At 38.0% G+C, this 23,805-nt stretch overlaps 2 protein-coding genes across 2 annotated transcripts; one reads left to right on the forward strand and one right to left on the reverse strand.

Moving 5' to 3' along the window:
- The first annotated feature begins 1,347 nt into the window (after positions 1-1,347).
- Positions 1,348-3,350, forward strand: LOC148725517 (uncharacterized). Its single transcript, XM_088730657.1, has 2 exons — positions 1,348-1,514; positions 2,678-3,350. Exons 1-2 carry the CDS (start codon positions 1,348-1,350, stop codon positions 3,105-3,107), a joined length of 597 nt encoding a protein of 198 aa, XP_088586783.1. The 3' UTR covers positions 3,108-3,350.
- An 8,595-nt stretch (positions 3,351-11,945) lies between these two features.
- On the reverse strand, positions 11,946-23,798 carry LOC111325279 (cilia- and flagella-associated protein 298). The gene is made up of 7 exons (XM_022929067.2): positions 23,589-23,798; positions 22,243-22,410; positions 17,811-17,878; positions 17,396-17,554; positions 14,010-14,141; positions 13,128-13,223; positions 11,946-12,741 (listed from the first exon to the last, which is right to left on the reverse strand). Exons 1-7 carry the CDS (start codon positions 23,725-23,727, stop codon positions 12,634-12,636), a joined length of 870 nt encoding a protein of 289 aa, XP_022784802.2. The 5' UTR covers positions 23,728-23,798; the 3' UTR covers positions 11,946-12,633.
- Between the last annotated feature and the right edge of the window lie 7 nt (positions 23,799-23,805).

Raw genomic sequence — 23,805 nt, forward strand, 5'->3', positions numbered from 1 at the left:
TCCATTAATGTATCATTCTTTTCTAAAAGTAAGTGGCAAAATACTGATAGGTCATCGTGGCTTCCAGTTTCATGTTCAAAGACACAAGGTGATTTTTCCAATTTCGATTTGTACCGTAGAAGCTCAACGCTTGCACTTTGTTCTACAAACTCTTCAGTTTCTTTGCAATCTTTCTCAATTACTTCTATTTGTTTTTCCAGACAGGACTGCTGGCGTTTAAAAAAATCGAATACTTCCTTAGAATTCTTATCCACTTTCTCAAACATTTCTTGCGTCTTCGCCTCAATGACCGCGATCATATCATCTGCAAACGCACGTGCGCTGTGTTTCGCGATCGATGTTTTATTTTGAAATTTGGTACATTTTTCTTCGACTTCATTTATTTTGCTCTTCTTTTCTTCTATTAGTTTCTTTTTGGAATTAATCAAAGATTCGACTTCTGCCTTCGCTTCATCAACAGCGTCTTCTAAGAGCATCAGTGTGTGACGCTTGTGGTCTGTAACGATGCAAATGTTGCATATGGCCCTTTCACAATTCTTACAAAAGAATCTCAATTCCTCGTTTTCGTGGTCCTTCTTGCAGCAGAATGCAGGTCCCACGATTCGCCTTGAGATCTCTTTGAAGTCGTAGTCTCGCAAATCGTTTACAAGACGAACACGATGTCCTCTGTTAGTTTTGATTGTATTATGAGCAACAACACACTCCTCACACCAGAATGAACAACAGTGGAAGCAGAAGAAACAATTCGAACTCCTCTTGTCACAATTTCCACATTTCACTTCTGTTATGTTGCCCTCTTTTATAGCCACAACGTTGAGCATGTTGCTGACACAAATGTTTGTCGGAAGGTCGCTCAGATTTCCACTGTTCTCGACAGAAAATTCTAGACGGCATTCTGGACATGTTATGATGTCGCAATCCTTACTTTGCCGTTGAATATCGTTCAAGCATTGAAGACAGAAAAAATGTAAACATGGCAGTTGCTTCGGGTCAGTATATGTGTTCATACACACACAGCAGCGCAAATCTTCCTGCAGCTTTTTGGCATCCATAATTTTCTTTGAATAAATGAGCTTTACATTTTGAGATATGATCGATCACGCAAATGTATTGTGCCGGCGTCAAACTGAAAAATCGACCAATCGCGAAATATTGTATGGATGACGCTCACCTTCTCAGAAATAACTAAAAACTAGCCAAGAATTTCTAGAAACTAACAGAAACAACGGCTGCCACGCTTTGCATTACCAGAAATCGGAGTCATTTTGTTCACACGATACTTTCTGAATGCGGTGTACTCTTAGTTGAACGGAGCATGCCCGGAGGTATCGGATTACGTGAAAGAATATGGCAAGATCGGTTCGAAGCAAAGAATGCGTAAATTATGTTGCTCTGAATAATCTTTCTTCGGCGGATTTTGAACCTTTTCTACATGCAAAAGAAATTATAAACCCGGGGCGAAATTATATCAAGTGGAGAGACTTGTCAGCAAGCGGAAATCGTCGAGTAAGGAGGTATGAATTAATTTATATGAAGCTCATCTGCAAGTAATTCAATGTGTTTACTATTAAACAGAGCTATAAGCGAAACTTAGTAAGCACTAAGATGATGTGTAATTTCACCTTTATACAGGATGATGAATATCTGGTAAAATGGAAAGACTGGCCGGCCTGGGCAAGCTCTTGGGAACCGTCTAATCACTTGTCTGATGAGTTAATAAGGTCAAACTGTTGTGCATTAGAACATAGCTAGCAGAGTCGCGCAATTAAATTCATTATACGTGAGCGTGCTCAAAATCCCGATAGTGCACTCTGATAGCGTCAGCAAATCCGACTTCGCCAGAACTTTTTTTTTCGCGCGAGCGGCCATTGTTAGCGCGGGGAAAAATAATATATTTCGCGACGATAATGGATACAAACAGAAACTCGGCCTACTAGTCCGAAAACGAAGACAATGTTTCGATCTTTTCCCTTGGGCTAGAGCTCTTAAATGAGGCAGAAAGAGAGAAAAACAAAGGAAAAGGAGACTCGGAAACAGCGCCGTCACGATTCGCTTCAACTGATATTGTTGTCCGTTTTTCGCGTCGGATTTGATGCACAATTCCACCGGCTATGTTCTTAAACAATTGGTTCATGCTTTCAGCTGTGCACTATCGAGTTATGGAGCACGTGGGAAGTTTGGAGAGCACTCAAGAAGCTAGAGTTTCCCTCGGCTATCGCCTCGGGCAACTCTTACGCTTCTTTCGTGCTCTCCAAACTTCCCGCGTGCTCCATAACTCGATAGTGCACGCTAAAGCATGAACCAATTGTTAAATAGGCTTACGCTTAAATAATAATTTTTTAGTTCTTGGTTATCCCTTTAGGCCCCAGTAATGGTGTCTTGGTAGTTTGTGCAACAGGCCCAGTAATAGTTCCCTGCATTAAATGTTTCTTTACAATGTTACTACCTAATCAAACAAACAGGTCATAAAAATGAAGGAAGTGATCACCAAAGGTTAATATTTCTTGATGTTTAAACTTTTCTTCATACCATATATAAGAAATGTGGAGAAAATGTTGAGGAGAATATGCATAGTCAAATCTGGGCTTAAAGGGTTACGTGTTATTTGATGTTTACAGTGGCCTTAAAAACTAAAATATTATTTTGATATTTTTTTTTCTGTAACTAAATCTTACAGGGGTTACTCTAATCCAAAGATCAGCAAAGAAATACTAGAGAAGGCTGCTGATGTTTTCACATATGCAATATTAGGCATTCTTAAAAGCAAGGCAGTGAAGGCAACCTACTCAGTGGAAATTGCCATTGATCATGATATCATTAGATCTATATTTAGAGGACATGGAACATTGTCAGGGGATGGGATTTCGATGCTCTATGAACTGAGTGATTTCAGTAGGTTTTGCCTTCCATCGTACTGGTATTATTATTTAAATGAATTAGGACAAGGTAGTGCTGTACGTTTTCCCCTGAAGTTAAAGCTAGTGCTGAAGTTTTCAAAGAAACGTTTTACCTTTTCAAAAGGTGCACTTAGACAGGCATCCAGGTCTCCAGTAGAAAATGTTCTTATTACAGTAAATAGAAGGGCATGTGACGGACATAACATCTAATTTAGAAAAAGATTATTGTTTTGAATGAATGTCAGGTCAAAGTTGTTGAGATTTGTTTCACTTTTAGTTTTCTCTGCTTTAATTAAAGTTTACCTATGATAGACACAAAATAAGAATATGTAAGGGTAAATACTTTAATAATACTATCTTTAACTGAAATTACTTGTAATTCTAACTAAATCTAAAGATATAACATGTTTTCTTGTAAGAAATGGTAAATATATCTCGGTGCATTTTGTCATACACATTTTGTCAAAATTGTTCTTTTGTCAGGAGGGGGCAAGGGTCAGCCATTATCTTGAATTAATTTGCACATTTAGGGTGTATACTTAAAGAGTTCAATGAGTTCTCTCTTTTTCAGTTTGGCCAATCCCTTTACTTGAATATTTTTTGATTTCATCCTTTCTTTAAGTTGAGAAACACTCAGTTTGCCAAGGTCTTCTTCTTGTTCTGTGAGCTCATCTGAAGGGCCTGGCTCTTCACTTGTGATCACTTGTGATCTTTGCCTTTTTTTCCGAGTTTCAACTATGCCTTCTTCCCAGTAATTTTTGTTTTGGTTGTTATACTTTCGTTTCTCTCTTTCATAACCTTGTAATGCTATCTGCCTTGATTCTGACTGAAGAACATCTCTTGCAACATCCCATTTATTGGATTTCTGAAAAAGTATCCTCTTTGCATCATCATTGTTCATTTCCACCCCTTGCCCTGTGAATTGCTTCATGGTGGAAAAATTTTTTATGAAATGTGGCACATGGTAGGGTATTGTGTGCATGTATGGGGTAACTCTCTTTTTGTCATAATTCATTCTCTTTCCAGCTAGTGAGCAAAACAGGTCAATGAACTTTTTCCCCTTTTCTTCAACTTCAAGATACTGTCCAGCTTTTGTATCATAGTCACTGATTATGTTATAGAGTTTGTGGAAATCTGACCAAAGCTGGACCACTGTTTGCCTTATTTCAGGGTAGGGAATGTCAATTTTTGCAAGTTGGGCTGGAAGGAGTTCCATCATTTTTTTCTTGTCAGATCCAATGAGACTTGTCCATTCATATGAACCACTGCCCTTTCCATCAGAATTTTTTTTTTCCCAAATAGAAAATGGAATGCCAATTTTATTGATAGTAGAAACAAGAGATTCCAGGTAGATCCCTTGTTTCTCCCCTCTCTTTTTTCTCATGTCAGCCTCGCCATCTCTCTCCATTACCTCAGTGATGATGTTTTCCGTCAGGCGATCAGTAACTCTCATCATCAGGTGCAGCTCATCTAATATTATGTGATCAAGTTCAATGTTGAACAAGGGTTTATTAATCACAGAATATTTTTTAAGGGGCAGCATTGATTTAATGTGATCCAGGGTTCTCTTCATCTCTCCCAAATTGTAATGGTTAAGAGGCTTTGATGTGTCCCACCTATCCAACTTGTGAATCAAACACCACAGGCAAGCATGAGTGGAAGTGGCACCACTGAGGCCCATAACCATGAGCAGGAATTTATAGTCTCCTCCCAGAAACATTTCAATTTTTACTTGTTTCCCATCAACATCAATGAAACCAGCTTCTAAGACAGTGTTGATTTCATTGATGGCTGATGAAAAAGAGTGTCATATTTTTCTGGGCCATTGACAATAGCAATTGTTCCGTTTCCTCTTGAAGACATGACTTTCTCAGCAGTTTGCAAAAGGGAAAACGACAGGATCATGAAGTTTGAGCTTCTTGATATTTTGGCCCCATCACCACTAATCTTTACCTTAACAGGCTCATTTATATCAAATGAGGGATCATTTTTCTGAAGGTCTTTTATGTGAGCTTTTAATGTCTCTGTAAATGACATTTGAGCACCTGGATAATGCCCAGGAACTCTTTCACTTGTGCAAATGTCGTTGAGCTGCTTTCGTTTTTTGCTTTATCAAATATGATTTGGGCAACTCATCACACATTATTGTCAGTTCATGGTAAAGTTCATCGCTTGCACAAAACTCATCTAATAAGTAGAGGACTTGTTCCACTTTATCATCATCTTCCGTCTCAGAACCTGCCACCAGTGTTTCTCTGTGCTCCAAATCATTGGTGTATGTCTTTCCATGTTTTTGGTCCACACCTTTTAAACAAGTCAACTCCAGACCGTAAGACCCCATAAACCAGAGTGCCACCTGAGCTCTGCTTTTCAGTTCCTTTAGTCTCCTGGACCTTTGCTTTAAGCCAAGCTCTCCAAGTTTCTTGCCAGTACATCCTACCTCACCAAGTCTTCCTTCTAAGGCGTTAATGTGACGCTGCAGCTCTTGATTTTGCTCAGTCAGTTTGGCTATGTCTTTTTCCTTCTCATTTAAGCATTCATCTTTTACTCTCAGGGCCTCCTGCAATGCCTCCACCAGTTCTGTCTTTTTTTGCTCCAAGTCTTCAACTTTTCTTTTCCACTCTTCAATGTCTTGTCTTGTGCAAATAAGTTCTTCCTCAACACCCTCTAACGAGACGATTTCATCTTTGAAAATACTAAGTTTGTATTTTTTTTTTGGTGAAGCTCACCCCTTTCTCTACTATTTCTGGCCTTTTTGTAAGTGGATTTCACCTCTCCTGCCTTCCTAGCTAAGATGCCATTTATTCGCTGCCCAGAGTCTTGGCTTATTTGTACGCAATGTCCCGGGATTAAATCATTGGCAAGACTGATGTAATCTGGGGCAATTGCTTCGGGATCGGTTTTGTCAGTGACTTTTCCATGCCATTCTTTCAACAAGCAATACGGAATTTCAACTGCTAAAGCTAGTTTAGTTGCATCGACATCATTCCGGTTCTTGAATTTTTTGTGAGGGCTACTAATTCGGAGTTTGGTGTCCGTTTTCTGCCGTTCGCGATCGCTCAAGAAGTTGGACATTTTTTTTTTTATTAAAGTTTACTTTCTCAACCAAAGTTCGTTCCGGCTTCGCAAATTTATATTTAAGCGAGCCTGCTAAGTCAATGCCCAGCGGATTTAATCTTAAAGCTGCCTGGTTACATGTGCTTTAACATGGCTTCCAAAATAGTGGAGAAAGAGATAATCATGGTCGTACGTTTTAGCAATTTCGTACAAAGTCGCACAATGGCGGTCAAGAGTATAGAGGCAAAATATATCACTATCAAACCTTTAAATTTTTCCGAGGGTTTTCATCGAGTTGCGGAATATTTCGAACCAAATCTGGGGCATTAATTCATCACGAAGCGATGGAGATCGAGGGAAGATGTCCCTAGGCAAGATTTGAGCTCCAAAATGGAGTTTTTGGTATGTAATATTTACCAAAATTATAGAGCTTATGAGACATTAAGCGACTGTTTACCGGTAAATTTTGAATCGCGATTTGTCCGAACTTATCTTTCATTAAACACCTTAAAAGTCATATTGTGAGAACACCAAAACATTGCTTGTTTGATTGAGATCAAGGGAAGTAGGCTAGTTTTTCTAATATGCGTGATATCTGAATTTTTTTATATTATGCCATACAATCCTTTGTAATCGTGGGCTGCCATTTTTAAAGTTCGGTGGAGAAGAAATTTGATCGATGTCTCCGATTTCTGGTAATGGTTTCACACAAGATTTCTAGCAAAGTTGCCACTATTTGCCGCTAGCGTCCTAAATGAAATCGGTGTAATATGATAACATCAAGGAAAGCGAACACTCAACGCAAAAGTATTGTTTAATTGAGGCTCAAATGATAAGTAGTTTTTTTGCGCTTATGCAAGGAGTTTCCTCCTCAAAAGGCAAACGCAAAACGCGAGATATGTGTGGAAACTTTGAGGGATTCGAATGGATACTAAGGGGAAAAAATTCATAGCTTTAATACAATTATAAAGAAAATGGAAAAAAGATTTTAAAAGCTAGCCAGTTGATAACATTGTCTGGGTTTTCATTGCCTCGTCATTTCAAGGCAAAAAATCCTGTGTATTGCACAATCATTATCAAGCTGCAGCACGAGAAATTTGAATCTGACTTTTCTGGGCAGTGAATAAAGGCTGATAGTTTCGAAAGAAACTGTTTGGGGCTGCGTCGGTGGGAGTAACGAAATAATTTGGATATATCAACAAAGTTGAAATGGTAAATTGGCCACCGTAATGATTACAAAAGCTGACGTTTCGAGCGTTAGCTCTTCGTCGGAGCGAATAGAGGAATTGTGGGTTGTGTGTGGTTTTAAAGAGCTACGTTATTGGTGGGTGCATGGCAACGAGAAAAACATGAATAAATTAGTGGAATGAAAAGCGTTCATTGATCCCTGTGGGATTGAGACTGCCGGTTTGAAAGATGAGCTTTTGTTCAAGATTTTTTCTGGGCAGTGAAGTCCTGGTAGCATCCCTGGGTGTTATGTGAAAATGCAAAACGCAATTTTGAAATTCAGCTGCTTTGACATTGAAAAAGGGGGTGTCACTGGCAAAAACTTTCTGAAGTGTAAATTAAGAAACAGGCCTGCTTTTGAATGGCGTTAAATAGTATGACAGCGCTCCAAGCTGCGACCATTTTGGTCGCCATGGCGAGTGAAAAAAATATTTGGCGACTAAAATTCTGGCGAAAGTCGCCAATTGGCGACCAACAGATTAAAAGAGAAACTTACTTGAAAAATTATCAACAATAGGACGAATTTAATCAATAGTACAAGCGGTGGCATCACCTGCGTTTCTCTTTTCGCCTCTCGTCGTTCAGAAACTCGACTGCGTAAAAAAATGGCAAATTCGATCGATTTGAAGGGGCAGTTGGCAATGTTGCACGGTCTCGGCAGCTTTTCATTGTTGAAATAAATCGTTTTTGCTACTAGACAGTCGCTTCATTCTCTTTCTTTTACAGTGGCAAACCTAAGTGATAAAACGTGCCGTTCGGCGCATTAGCCAACCGTGTAATATACCATAAAGTGTCCTCCCCTTCTGTTTTTCATTTTGAGGGAGGGGGGGGGGGGGGGAGAAGGGGGCGACTAAAAGTACTATATCTGAAAGTAAGGCGATGGAAATTTCTTTCATTCAAATAGCGAACATGGCGTATTTGGATGAAAGAAAACTGACGGCATTTCTCATGACTCTCATTTTCAGATCCAGAGAACCTTTTAGACATGCACTTTTCATATTCTACAAATTGTTTAGCAAATGCTCACGTTCCAAGTAAAATGAAAATTCTAACCTAAATTAAATGATCTTATGAAATTTGAATCTTAGGGCAGCTGCGAATACTTAATTATCGTTGGCATTTCTCCCTGCCGACGCGACTCGTCGAAAACTTCCCACGTCTTTTCACTCCTCCGCCCCCCTACGTTTTGCTATAGTGCTACGTTTTACCATGGCGCTACGTTTTATTATGATCGCGCTCCGTTTTATTAGATGTTACGCTCTGTTTTTCTATCGCGCTACGTTTTGTTATCTGGCCCCGTTTTATTATCGTGCTTCTTCTTAATAACTGAACGCCTGGAATAGGCTATAATTTTTTTCAAAGTCTAAGCAGGAAGAACCTCAATGCGTTGGTTTGATTTTTTACTGCAAAAAAAAAAAAAAAGTGAGACAAGGTGTCTACAATAGGGATCATTTAGTCCCTTAGTGGAAATGTTACTTAATTAAGAATTGCTGAATGAATAAGAAACAACACTGAGATACTGAAGTTAGCTTAGAAATCAATGATTCTAGTGTAACGCATCTCCAAGTGAATTCGAACCTCCCGTAGCCATTAAAGTGCACCTAAACGTAGCAACGTGCGAAATTTGCAAGAGGGTATCACGCTTCATACATTCCTCATACAATACACCTGGTCGGCATATTTCGGACAATATCGACCATAACCTTCCCAAACAAGTGAAAATGTGTGAAAAGCAGACTTTCGTGTTCTCGATTTGACGTCACATTATCCGCTAGAGCCATTCCTCTTTAAACTCGGTCGTGGGGCAAGATGGCGGCCGATTTTCCGTATTTTGACTAGGCACAGAAAATTTAAGATTTAAGCAAATTAAAAAATTTTTGCACAGAAATACTCCAAAAAATATGCTTATTTCGTTAAGCGAAAAAAAATTTTTGGGTTTAGGTGCACTTTAAGTATAAAGTTACAATGCGAAAGAACGATATATCGAATATATCGAATATATCGAAGAAAACAGTAACTAAAATACTATGTGATTGCTTGCCTAATAAAAAAAAAACGTTTAAGCTGCGCTTGATACTATTTTCTTCGGCTAACTGATTGCTTTTGTAACTTGAAAAGATAAAATAAAATTAAAACTGTAATCTTGTACCTGAACGATTCTCTTGAAATCTCACGGACCGCATTGCGTCATCCTCAGCCGATTTTTTCAAGTTTTTCTTTTCTTTTTTCGTTTTCAGGAGTCACCTTTTACACATGAAATGATCGACGTGCGACATTAAAAGCTTCGCTTCTCAATGCAGTTTCTTTTGAATTCGTTTGTTGTCTTACTGACACTCGAAATGACCATGACAAACTCGATGATAAAATGTGCTTTGCGTTAAACCTTCTAACTTTTACAAATGTTTGACTTTACCTACCTCACCTTCGGTGACTATGGTTGGGAATATAAGGTAAATTTGCAGCACCCCACCCTTCTGGATGGTTAGGGGCTGGCCCTACCTGGCGCCATTTGAAATTAAGAGTGAAGTATTGGCAGTGAGATCTCACATGTGATAAGTCCATCGTTCCAGAACTGAAATTGAGGGGGGAGGGGCATTTAGATGAGTCATCTAGGATGGTTACACAAGAATTCGAACAACTCTCCGCTTCCTATTTCGAATAAATGCCGTTTTCTGTACACCAGAATTTAAGCGAAGTACATGTGACAGCGTTTCTTAAACATAAGACCGAAGACAATGTTATCGACAGAAAAATTAGTAATTTGCAGGCTTTTGCTCGTTGTTTTATGACGGATTATAATAACAAGCAACACTAGAACATGCCTGATCGACTTCTATTTTATTCCTTCTCACTAATGTCGTACATTTTCAGTTAATAAATGAATCTGCATCCAAGGCTTCCACCGATTGTTTGAAATCGCAATATCAATACCATTTAATACTGAACATTGTTATTTTTGCCACGTTTGTCTTGCCAGTTAAGAAGGCTTCCAAACCCTTGATTAAATCTGCTTGGTCGAAACGACAAACCCCACAGGTAAACGAAATACGGTAGAAACTTGAGACTCTGAATTGAACTTGAAGCCTTAAATTCAAAACAACATCTTAACCATACGTAGGATATTTTCCCCGATTAACACTAAATTGCCGACGGCATCTCTTACCAGCTTTTTTTTAATCAAACTCGTGAAGAGCCGTTTAAAGCTTGTTCTTTCATACTTTTCTGAGGAAATCTTCACTAAGGGCGAAGTCTTCACTACCTCTCTGCGTTTCGTTCGACGGTCGAGGGAAAACGAGCTGAAACTACGACAAAGCCACGTACAAATTTCAACATGTGGAAAAGGCTTCCTTTCATTCTTCAAAATTGGCGCGAAATAGCAATGACGTGGCGGCAAGTAATTGTAGCGATACCGCGTACGCACAAGGTCATGTTTTAAGCTGTTTGATGCGCCAAACATTATATAGATTTACTTGTACTGGCCTACCTATATATAAAATAGTCACTCGATGAATGGTCTTCATAGAGTACGCTTTGAGTTCTATTTATCTAAGGCATGCACGTTCAATTCGCCCATGAGTTACGAGGCCGGCAGCAGTGACAAGTATGTATAGAGATGTTTGTTTAACAATTGGTTCATGCTTTAGCGTGCACTATCGAGTTATGGAGCACCCGGGAAGTTTGGAGAGCACGAAAGAAGCTTAAGAGTTGCCCGAGGCGATAGCCGAGGGCAACTCTAGCTTCTTTCGTGCTCTCCATACTTCCCACGTGCTCCATAACTCGATAGTGCACAGCTGAAAGCATGAACCAATTGTTTTACAACATAGCCGGTGGAATTGTACATCAAAATCCGACGCGAAAAATGCCGGGACAACAATATCAGTTGAACCGAATCGTGACGGCGCTGATGCCGGGTCTCCTTTTCCTTTGTTTTTCTCTTTTTCTGCCTCATTTAAGAACTCTAGCCCAAGGGAAACAGTCGAAACATTGTCTTCGTTTTCGGACTAGTAGGCCGAGTTTCTGTTTGCATTCGTTATTGTCGCGAAATATATTATATTTCCCCGTGCTAACAATGGCCGCTCGCGCGAAAAAAAAATTTCCGGCGAAGTCGGATTTGCTGACGCTATCAGCGTGCATTATCGGGATTTTGAGCACGCTCACGTATAATGAGTTTGATTGCGCGACTCTGCTAGCTATGTTCTAATCTATTTTAAATCGTTCGATGAGAGTATTATAAGATCCAACGTTACTTGGAATCCAAATTTCTCCTCAAGACCATAAACAATGGGACAAAACGTAAAAAATGTTCAGTTAAAATGAGTACATTTTGGACTTTAACACAGGTTCGTGCCGGAAAAAATCTTCACCAGCCTTTAACTTCCACTGAGAATGTAAACATGTGAATTCTCTGTTGACACATTTACCCTTGAGAAAACCCAACGCATGTTGGGAGAGCATACCGAAATGGCAATGAAGAATTAGGCTCTTTAAACATGTCCTTATGGGTCGATGCATCTCAGGAGCATACTTTTTCTTTTTTTTTTTTTTCGTTTTTATTTTTTTTATCTATTTTCAAAGAAAAAAAAACACAGATCAGACAGGAACGACTTCTGCAAATCGATGTCAATACATCTCTTTCACTTTCAAATCTCGGCTAACAAGCCATCCCTTCGCACAGCAGGAGAGAATCCTTTAGAAAATTGTTTCAAAAAAAGTTATTCTCTAATCAAGAGCTTATTTATTGAGTTATATGTAAGATACACAACGTTTGCATAACTTTTTCGCTGTTTATTTTTCTTCTTTCTGGCGTTTTGGCGTCAGTTTTACGTCGCGTACAGTTTCCAGTACAAACGAAATACAAGGAGCCAACGCATTATTTTGTAGTCACTAACTTGTGCTCTTTGTTAAAATTTCCTGGACTTTTATGACCCATTTCTTTTAGGTATCAACTGAGGTAAGAGAAGCGAAAGTTTCAGACGTAAGCACAGTATTTCTTGGTTTTTCTTTATCATCATTTAAGGGGGAGGGGGGGGGGATCGAGGAAAAACAAGACAGTTGCCACCGCACGAAAACTTATGCCAAACAAGGAAAGAGCTTCCAAGAGTTCTAACTCTGACTACCACTGAGTTTATACTTTTTCATGCTCTCTTATTCCTTCTAATAATCATTTCAGCCAGATTTTCTTGATGTTACACCACTGTTCAGCGCTATTGTAGCAATGAAATGAATTGCTATTAGAAGACTCTTGTTCAATCCTGCTCTCATTCAGCTGGAAATCGAAAACGAAAAGTCTTGAGAAGATCGACCGTTAGAACGTCAGTAATTTCCCTCCTCTACCCGTCATTTAAGATTTAAGGACTGCAGCTTTAAATCGCGACGACAATGGGTCTGTTGCGGCTGTAATTTACGAAAGTACTTGTCCTATATCTGAAGTAATTAAATGTCGCCGTTCCTCTTAAGGTCTCCATTTAACGTTCCCAACACCGTGGAATTGTCTTTTAAGTGCTTGGGGATCCGCCCAGTCTGAGTTAAGGTAACTGTCGTCTTCGTCTGTTTCCAGTTTCTATAGAAACAGAAACTTGTTTATAAATAAAAGGAATGTACAGAGCTTGATCCTTTGCTCCTTAGCATTAACATTCAAAAATGCATTCTTCTCACTGTTCTCTTTACAATTCATGTTCACTCTAAATTCAAGGGCGATACTGCTAGGTGGATTGAAAGCCAGTCACTCTTAGAGATCAGTTGTCATGACAGAATCTGGGTCTGTCAAATGTGTTTAGCTGCATGTTTCAAAATAGTCTAAACAACTAGATCAAAGATATCATAGCAAGACACACTTTCAGTCTAATACAATATTGTTTAAAGTTACTTTATTGATTATTTCATCAAATTTACAGGATTTTGGCAACTAAAAATATTGTTTTTTCAGGGTTCTATATAAAAACTCACCTTAAGGTCTTCTTGTTTTCTATAGGCATAAGCCATCATTTGTTTCCGTTGCTCTTCACTGAAAACCGGCTCTCTGCTGGGTGGCCCTTGTCCCTTCTGTAATCAAGAGGAAAAAATATTCTGTACACCTTTTAACTACATTCACTAACTATACATACATGAAGATTGAGGAAAGAATTTAAACGTATACTAGAATCTGAAGCACATCTTTGAAAACGTTTTTTAGACAAGGCTGTGGATCATGGCCATAACCTAAGATGTTGTAAGATGAAATCAGCACACATCAGAATACCTGCATCACGCTCTATTAGGCACCAACAATCGTTTATTCCTAGAGGTGCTAAGCTTAACTTAATTTGACACACCTTAATTGTATATATATTTGTTGTGTTTTGAATTTTCAAATTTGAATTTTGAATTTTTTTACTGTAATAATACTGTAATTCTTATCACCAAAGGTAATAAATAACGGTATTATTAATTATAATTATTATAAGTGTACAAGTTAAGAATCAAAAAGGAAAAAGCAAAATAAAAACGTAGATAAAGCCAAAATGAATCAAAACACATTAATTAGTATAACATGTACCTGTAGTATCAACCCCTTCAGATGCATTACTAATTAAAATTTTATTGCAGTTCTTAATCCATCTGAAATTGATATTCATAATTAAAGGGTTCAACCCAGTCAACATCTTTCACATAAGACCAGCTGACCTACAGTATCCCCCCTTCTTACCCTCCCCCCCCCCACAACCCACACACACACACAAGTCAAACACCATAGTGACTACCACCACTGCAGAGGCTTCCTTAACTTCAACTGTATTCACTGTAATGACAAGTGTAAGCAATAATAAAATAGTTTTCCTCATTGTTCACCTTCTGAATTTTGATAATCAGTTTTGTTTTCTCATTTTTCCCAATAAAGTCTTGCAGCTTTTTCCCTCTTTGAAGCTCTTTCCCAGCCCACCACAATTGGGTGGTGGTTTCATTCAACACTTGAAGGGAAGCCTGTTAGTAAAGAAGGTACATCAATATAAATTCATGCGTGTAAATTCAGCAGTATAATTTAGGAGAGAGAAGGGAAATATGTAATAGGGTCATTCCACAGTATTTTGCATGTCACTGAGGGGACAATTCAGAGGAGAATATCATAGATAGCTCCCCAGCTTAATATAATTCAGTTTAGTGAGGACTTCTAATGGATACAACAGCTAATGATTGTTTTAAATCAAACTATTTCCAAATGACTTCTTCCACATTTGGGGGGAATTAGTCATTTATTTAGATTGTCACAGAGGGGACCAGAGAAACTATGAAAACTGAAAGTTAAAATTTAATCTCAGATTTCTGTGAATGTATAATGGCAGCAACAATAATTTAGTACATAGTTTATTTAGATGTTAATCAACAATAAAACTGCCTTAAATGGAAAAGGCCTTCCTCGTCTCTTACATTGTACAGGAACAGTAAGTGCTTGTGGTTATTGTCACAGAGGGGACCTTTTGTCCAATAGGCAGCAGTGATCAATTTGAACCAATTTGAACCAATTTTCCAGCCTTAGTATGAGTTTGCAGCCCCAGTTTAATTTAATTATTTTCAAGATATTCTTTAAAGCTTGACCACATCAAAAGGTTGGCTGTCATACGTGTCATCAAGCCTTTAAAGACATTTAATTTATGGCTGGAAAGTATTCTGGAAAGTTGTGTCATGCTGTTTGTTCATAGGATACAACACATTTCTTAAAAGAACCTTTATGTTTTTTTCTTTTTTTAGTTTTTATTTGGAAACTTTAGGTTCATGTAAAGTACTCAAGATAAAACCAATGGTTCAATAAGACCTGGTGCATACAAAAATATATACAACATTTTTGAAACTTACATGTATAACTAAAAATGTAAGCAACTCAGATATTTCAAGGTTTTGTGTCTCTGTCTCTCTCTCTTAATAAAAAGGCTTAAAACTGCATTGCAGACTGCAAATATGCATGCATGCATGATATGCAAGATGTAAATATAATAATTATATAAGCTGAATATTGAACAAAAGTGCCACAGATTCAGAGGTGATAACGACTTACAAGTTTTAATACTTGTATATGTACAGTTCTACAGCTAACTGTTGACAATATCCAGTTCATACTAAAGTAGTCTAAAATCCAGTACACTCTAAGTGAATAAACCTCCAAAAAGCTCAAATCTCATTTTCATAAATGCTGTAAAAGACAGACAGTTATCATAGGCTTTCTTGTGCTCAGAATTAGTCCTGCTTTTTGAAAAACAGGTGCACTTTCTCAAATTCACCTTGCATTGAAAATGTAAATGGGTGATTGCCTTCCAGCATTACAGGACCATAAAAAATACAACTGCAATGTACCCTGTCCACATCATCTCATCTTGGCCAGTCATAGGTGGCAGAGCTTATGCTGTGTTAGAACTTGAATTCTACATAGCCATCTTCCACAGAAATCACCCAGCCAAAGTAAAAAGTTGTGACATAGTCTACAGCAAAGTACATCCCCACCTCAACCTCCTTACATGGTACTGGGCTGAGATGTTGAACATGGAGATCATGAATAATGGATTTCCTTACATCCCCCTTGTCCTTGTTAAGGACGAGAGGACAGGAAAGAGCAAGGGCTCTTGCAAACAAACACACCACAATCATAATCTGTTTCTTGTTGCTGTATATCATTAGAACTGTTTACATGAAAGGACCAGTCCTCTGGACTAGGCTGATTATCTGCCACAAGCAATGCACTCCACATCTTACAGACAGCTCTTTGGTGGGTGGGCTTGACAAAACTGCCAGCTGCACTCATATAGAAAAAGTGTTTTTTGTTCTTGATGAATTGAAGGGGAAAAAAGACAAGAATGATCAACATGAAATTTGGTCTCAATCTTTCTTTTTAACCATCTCATAATTTTCATCATTTTTCTTTCAATCTTTCTCTGTATTTCTTTGTCCTCTCTTTAGACCTCATTTCAGCTCTAAAGCAACTGCCAGTGCTGTGGTGATCGTGCTCAGAGCCTACAATCCCAGAATCCTTTACTTTTTGTTCATGTATTAGTCATGAAATGTGCAACTCTTTCTTTGACAGTAAAAATGTTCTACTCACATCCACTTTTGACATAAATTAACTTGAATTTTAAACTCAATAGTTACATTAATTTCTCTTTTAAGTGAGGAGAGTATAGTTTGTTGCATTGCATTTATCTTCAGTGACAGTTAATTTTTCTTCAATACAGTGATGTCCCCTCTGTGACAGTAATGTCCCCTCTGTGACAGAAAAGTCCCCTCTGTGACAAAAGTTCCCCTCCATGACATTTTTTATCTTTTTAAAGTAATTAAAAGGAAAAAGAAGTGGAAGAAACTCTTTACCACTTTTGAGTTTGTCAGCCCATACTTCAATAATTAACAGAAGTTTCTGCAGTTATCCCCATTTATTTTAGAAAGATCATAATTTTTGTGGGTATTTTTGTCACGGAGGGGACAATTCAATGTTGGACAAAGCATTACATCTCTTCCGCACAAAGCCAAGAAACAAATTTAATAACATAGGAAGTCTGGGTAAACAACTTAATGTCTTAGATTTCTTCTCAAGACAGATCTACAACATTTATTTAGTGTATGTCCCCTCGGTGACAGCTTTTTTGGTATCAAGGTTAATTTATGATAATTTATGACACAAAATTACAGTGCGGACATCTCAAAAGTATCATTTTATACAAATTTGTCATTTAACCAGTACAGAAATGGAGCTTAATAGTCCTTTTAGTCAATTTTATTTCTTAAAGCTTTATGTCCAAAATACTGTGGAATTACAAAATACTAAAGAGAAATTCGATTATATCCTACAATCCATACTGGTACTCTTGACATCCCCCCTATGAGTTTGTACATATAAGAATGAGGCATGTAATTGAAAGTAACAAAAAGAAAAGAAAACTTTACACTGCACATGCATTTGCAGGATTTTTTCAAAATGACCATGCATAACGCTCAATAGTAATTTGCCATCATTAATTTTTAATCAACCCAACCCAAATTAACTTCCCCTTAATTCATTAAGTCATGTACATGTATGAACACAAATTAAAGCAAAACATTATGCATGGTGAGGAAACCCAAGTGGCTCATAACCAGCAGCACCTTTTTTCATCTTTGATTTTTGGCTGTTTAATTCATTAACTTCATACACTTGTAGTGTATGAAGTAACACATCAACCCATACATTACTGACCAGTGCTTTCAATAAACTACACCTGTGTTCCAGATAAATCCTCTTTGTTTTCCAGTTCATGTCTGATGGGATCATGGGGAGGTAATCCCATGGGATACACAATCATTACAGCTCCTCTCATTTGATCTAAAGAATCTTTGATAATCTCATTGGTGAGAGGGATATTTGCTGCCACTTGTTCCTAAAAAATTAGGACAGTGGAAAATACATATTTAAAAAAATTCTTGAAACCCTTTTATCAATGGTCCTACAGGTATTGAAACTTGACATCAGCCTCTATCCTTGTCATATATTCAAGTTTCAAGAATCTCAAACATGTAGTATCATAATAATTATGATCAGTGATATCACATACTGTATTTTGCCAGTGTGTCAGAAATACAACACATCACGAATACCTAAAAGTATGTACATCACATGTACCATTTCCAACAAACCTTGGACACTTTAGCCTTTGCTTCTTTTCTTGTTCTGTTGATGACCTCTGCCATTTTCTCACTAGGTGCTAAAGCAAAATGAATATGATTACATTATTTATTACACGGCTTGGGCAGTCAGAGGGCCAATAACTAAAATCAACCAATCAAAATGCTCTATTGCCGGTGCAATATTCTCTAAGTATTGGACCGGGCACTGTCCCGAATGGTCCCGAATGATACCACACTTGCATCCCTTTGAACTTCAGTCGTATAATAAATCTCTTATTAACCAAGCTTGCTCTGGACCATACTGGAAGAATATCAGCCCTCGGTCTTTTTTGTACTGTCAAGACCTCGGGCCGATGTTCTCCCAGTACGGCCCTCGCGCTTGGTTAATAAGATATATATACTGAACATGTAGATACTTGTTCTTACTACCTGTATGAGCATTAATTAGATTGTAAACTTGTCATTCAATTAGCATGTGAACTTTGAACTGATTGTTACATGTCATATCCATTGTTCACTAATGACATTTTTTCTCAATCTGCATTAGACTATTAAGGGGGGTTCTAATCATAACAAGCATATGTATGATAAATTCCATGTATTGTGATTGTTAAAAAACACTACAAATAGTCATATCTCTTCTAAGAAACTATTAACAAATTATTAACTATAATTATGTAGGTAAAGAGCATTTTCTAAATAATCTGGTAAAATGCAACCGTCAGTTTACAATTGTGCATACATGTAAACAGGATTCTTTTTAAGTGCTGGCAGCCGGCTAAAAAGCTGGCTACTTTAAATTTAGAGCCGCCTGCTTTTCAGTGATAAGCTTGCCTCCTTACTTTGTATCTACATGTAGATTTCAAAGTTAAAAATTGCATGAATCAAACGAGTAATACTTAAAAGCCGTTTTCAGCAGCAAAACATATTATGCAATGCCAATGAGCGCCTCCTATCTTCTGCAAAATTCTGCTGACCGGCGTTTGTTGTCAACAAGTGCAGTGTGGCGTTCAGCATGTTAGAAGAAGGCATGAATTCTTAGTATGTAATTAATTATAGAGTACCCACGAGTAAAAGAAAACCCAGTTCAAGCCAGCCTGGAATTGATCAATATTTCTGTATATCACAAAGAATGGAAAGCCAGGTAGATGAAAATGGGAAAACAGCCAGTGATGTGGGCGATCGGCAAACACCAGCGATTCCCACAACAAGTGATTCAGTGGCACGTGTTGATGAAAGTGAGAAAACTGCCGATAACAGCGATTGACAAACACCGGCGATTCCCACTATAAGTAATTCAGCAGCATGTGTTGATGAAGGAGACAAAAACAGCCGAAAGCACAAACATCGCTCCTGTGTTGTCACAGGTACAGTGTGAAGCCTTGATAAAAGATTTTTTCACTCAAGGTAAACTTCACAACTACCATACCTGTTTCAACAAATGTTCAGAACTCACTGAGCAGGAATTGCAAAGAATCAAGACTAAAAAGTTTAACCATGACTGGGTGGAAAAAATCGACAACTGGTGGCTTTGCTATGTCGAGGGGGAAGGAATGCATGTTTGGTATCACTTGTAAAAAAACATGGAGTTACTAATCCCCAGAACAAACCTGACAAATTTTCTGGAGTAGCATCTGACCAATTCAAGTCAGATGCTATTGAAACACATAGGAAGTCAGGGCGTCATAAGTCAGAGTGCTTTTATTAGAAGCAGCGATGATCTCAAGAATGTCTGTTTTCCACAAAGAGTTTGTTGAGAAAAAAGAAACCGAAATGTCAGTCTTGGAGAAAGCCTTTTCAACAGCTTATTTTGTACTTGCCAAACAGAAAATTCTTCCCACTTATTAATTTTATAACAAATGTGATAGCTGGGGTGGCTGAAATCAAATACTTTCAACATAGATCTGAAGGGTCTTTGACTGAAATCTTCTTAACAATTGGAAATGTTGTAAAAGAACTTACTTTGAAGAAGGTTAGAGCAGCAAGCTGTTTTGGATTAATGACTGATGAGATGGCAAATTTTAGTGTCACTTCTCAGTTTATTTAATAACTTCTGTCCAGTATTTTTACGCTCAAAGTGAAACAGTCGAGACAAGTTTTCTTTCTGCCCAGAATGTGCTAAAAGAACATGATGCAGCTACTGCACAGGCAACCTATGACTTGCTCAAAGAGGAGCTTCTCTAATCACAGTTAGGCATAAAAAATTTGATGGGGCTGGCAACAGATGGTGCATCTGTTATGGTAGGCACAAGAAAAGGTGTAGCTTCTAAACTAAAGCGAGATAATCCATGCATCATTGCTATACACTGTGTATGCCACAGGCTAGCTCTTGCATGTACTGATTCTAATGAAGACTCCAAATACATTCAAGATGTATCTGATATACTAAGACAAATGTGGAAGCATTTTGAGAACTCACCCAAGCAAATGGCATTATTGATGAAAGTACTATCAAAGTGAATGAAGTGAGAGTGAGCTCAACCAAAGGCAAGAAGGTGTTGGCCAAAAAACTGAAAAAAGCTTGCAAAACCAGATGGCTAAGCTTTGACAAATCAGTAGAAGCTATGAAGCAACAGTACTGTGGTGTAATACAAACACTGCAAGAGTTAGATAGCATACACAATGATGCCACAGCAGCTGGCCTTTAAAGAAGATGAAGAATACAAAGTTTATTGGAGCATTGTACATTTTAGCAGAGGTTCTTCCAGTTCTTTTAAGTCTTTCCTGCACATTTCAAAGAAGCAACATAAATTTCTCCCTTATTCAACCACAAATCAAAGCAACCAAACAACATTTGAACAAAATCGTTGAGGATGACATCCCTCTGGACAAACTACAAGCAGATGTCAATAGCTTTACAAATCTTGGATGCAATATCACATTTCCCCACACCTCATATCAACAAATGCAAAGCCTTACATAAAAGTATGTAGCAGCTCTATCAAATAATTTGGATCAAAGATTTGTTTCAAGCTCTCAAATAATTTGGATCAAAGATTTGTTTCAAGCCCTTAAATAATTTGGATCAAAGATTTGTTTCAAGCTCTGATGTTATTAGTGCCCTCAGTATCTTTGATCCAGTTAATGTGCCAGCATATGAAGCTGATGGTTTTCAAGAGTATGGACACTCCAGTGTCAACATTTTAGCCAAACACTTTTTCCAGATTTAAACAGAAGAAGTCCAAAAGCTAAAATCAGAGAAGCTTCTAGCGGAGTGGTCTCATATGAAATACCATGTAAATGATAACATTAAGATGATTCAATAGAAGTGAAATCTGGTTCAAGTAGAACCACCACTACAGAATGGTTTCTTCTTCATCTCCTTATAAGAATTAATCTTCCTTTGTTGCATTCTTCACCCTCCTTCTCTACATTGCTGAAGTAGTTGTCAGTTTGCCAGTAACTAATGCATGGCCAGAGAGGGGTGCCAGTGCAGTAAAGAACGTTAAGACTCATCTAAGAAGCAGGCTCCAAAATTACATGCTGCAAGCAATACTAGTTGTGGGAATAAATGGACCAGATGTCCAGAGCTGCTTGCCTGTTGTAAAGGAAGCTGTAAGAGTCTGGCTTGAGGCAAAGGAGAGAAGAAAACTTCCAAATGTACCAAAGTCAGATAATCCTACTTCAGAGCCATCTGTGGTGATTGTCCAGTGTGAAACAAAGGAAATGGGAGTGCAATGTGAAAGGGAGGAGACAATTGCTGTTCAGACTAATGCAGCTGCAGATAGAGAGCATGAGGAAAATGTAAATGAGGAAGATGTTGATGAAGTTCTAGAGGCCCTCAATCTGCAATCAAAAGGTTCAGAAAGTGACACTGACTCTGACTCTGCTTTTGGATCTGACACCGATGATTTGGCATTTTAGTTCTTTCTAGCATGGCCAAATGCTGAGTAAAGCTAACTCTGGGTTAATAATTGTTTCAACCTCTTTTTGAGAGAATGAAACTACAGTTATTCAAATCAATACACACAAACAGTGACAAAAGGAGTTTCTATTTATATATTTTCTGCCTTGAATGGCCTTGACTTTCTATAAAACCTTTACTTTAATGGACTACTGCCCTTTTTGGGGTGTAGTCTGGTCTCATTATTAGGATTCCTCCAAGAAGAGAAAGATGTTCAGTAAAATTTATGGTTGTCTCTAATAAAAATTATTTCTTAAAACCAAATTTGCTTGCCAAAAGGCTCAAAATGGCAAATCTATATTTTGAAGTTTTTTGGAGGGGGGGAGGGGAGGGGGCATGCTGCCAGACCCCCTGAGAGGCTCATGCCTGTGGTATTCGCTTCTCCCGCCACTTACTTTTATATTTCAGCTGTCTACATCAGTACTTATTGAGAACCCTGAGTGTGTACACTGTAGTTGCTTTAACATTGGATGACTTTGATGTCATTAGAAGGACTACAGCCAAAGTACTGGTTATAGTCCATGGGTGTCAAAATACCTTTCCCATTCCGTCTACCAATTGGGTCCTTATTTTTAATGACTCCTCCACTGGGAACACACTCATCCTCCCAATCATCATGAAGATTGAGATCAGACAGCTGTTCATCTGTAAGTCCTTGCATGTTGGGTGGAAGAGTTATCCCATGTTTTGCAAGCTCCTCCATCTCTGAAATGACATATTCAAGGACATTTTGACTGGAGTAATATTCCCAGGCTACAACAACCTGAGCCAAGACATTTGCACTGTACACCCTGAGGTTCTAGATCTTGAATGACTGAGACTGAATGTTTGAAATACAAAAATTTATAACAATAGGACTGGTTTCTTTCAAACTGAAGTTAGTTTTGAAATTTGCGGTAGTTTCCAGTCTGTATTCTAAAACTGGTGATTTCACGGTTAATTCTATACCTTCTAAGAAATCTTTTTATTCAGGACTTAACAGTACTATCTGTCATGTTTACTGTCAGTAATTTAAACTGATTCAAGGTCAGAATTATTTCGAACACGTTTGACGCACATGTTCCATAGCTTAACGCTTTAGCTCCCATAAGTGATTAAGACAGCACTTCTCCTTATAATATCAATACAATATCAAGTAGACAAGTGACAAGAATTAAGTAAAACATCAATTATAAGATTATTAGTTGATCCAATACCAAATTCTCCAAGTAACACTATAACAATTGAATGGAAGAGAGTAAAGAGAATATAACTATAATCAGATCTTGGGAGTGAAAAGGTTAAGGGCTATGATAATGAAACTAGCATAAAGGTAAAAAAGAAACCTGATTTGTGTAAAACATAATAACGAAAATTAATGTGTACCCAAATTAGGAGCAACTACAGAATACAGGTGAATAAAGGCTGATAGTTTCGAAAGAAACTGTTTGGGGCTGCGTCGGTGGGAGTAACGAAATAATTTGGATATATCAACAAAGTTGAAGTGGTAAATTGGCCACCGTAACGATTACAAAAGCTGACGTTTCGAGCGTTAGCCCTTCGTCGGAGCGAAGAATACAAGGCCATTGAGGTCTACCTTGTCAGCATGCTTTGAAGAACGAGGCAGAAAACAAAAAGCATGCATTGTGATTCAAGGAGACGTAAATAAGTGGCCCTGTATTCTGTAGTTTAGCCCCAAATTATATCATGATCATTCTGACTTCACTTTTTAATGTGGGGATCGATCGAGACGATTGTTTCAATATGTAAACGCCTAAGACCCATAAAGTGAAGTAAAAACGAAGAAAGTTCTAGCAATGGTGATTAAGAAGAAAATCAGCTTATTCCGAAACAGTTACCAAAGATAGAGTACTCTTATGTTAAGTTCCAAATGGTTCTCTTACCGTAGAACAAACGTTCAATTTTTAGTCTACCATTCTGGATCTGAACAAGTTGAGGTATCAGCTCAGAAAGTTCTGCTTGGCAAGTTGTTTCAAAGAGGAATAAACTCTCATCTCCCTGTTTAATGTGCAATTTTACCATTTTAAAAGCGAGTGTTAGACTTCCCCTCACAATCAAAGATGGCGGAAAGTAGATGGTTGTGATGTTGCCATAGATGCC

The sequence above is a fragment of the Stylophora pistillata genome, chromosome 8 (genome assembly GCF_964205215.1).
Source record: "Stylophora pistillata chromosome 8, jaStyPist1.2, whole genome shotgun sequence".
Lineage (NCBI taxonomy): Eukaryota > Metazoa > Cnidaria > Anthozoa > Scleractinia > Pocilloporidae > Stylophora > Stylophora pistillata.

What these genes read in the sequence shown, in the direction of transcription:
- LOC111325279 (XM_022929067.2), bottom strand. Translation starts at nt 23,727, where the DNA reads ATGGTAAAATTGCACATTAAACAGGGAGATGAGAGTTTATTCCTCTTT. An exon ending in TGGTAGACGGAATGGGAAAG is followed by an intron (nt 17,879 to 22,242) that starts GTATTTTGACAC and finishes ATTTTGCTTTAG; the next exon opens with CACCTAGTGAGAAAATGGCA. An exon ending in TGATTATCAAAATTCAGAAG is followed by an intron (nt 13,224 to 14,009) that starts GTGAACAATGAG and finishes TCTTGATTACAG; the next exon opens with AAGGGACAAGGGCCACCCAG.
- LOC148725517 (XM_088730657.1), top strand. Translation starts at nt 1,348, where the DNA reads ATGGCAAGATCGGTTCGAAGCAAAGAATGCGTAAATTATGTTGCTCTG. An exon ending in GGAAATCGTCGAGTAAGGAG is followed by an intron (nt 1,515 to 2,677) that starts GTATGAATTAAT and finishes TAAATCTTACAG; the next exon opens with GGGTTACTCTAATCCAAAGA.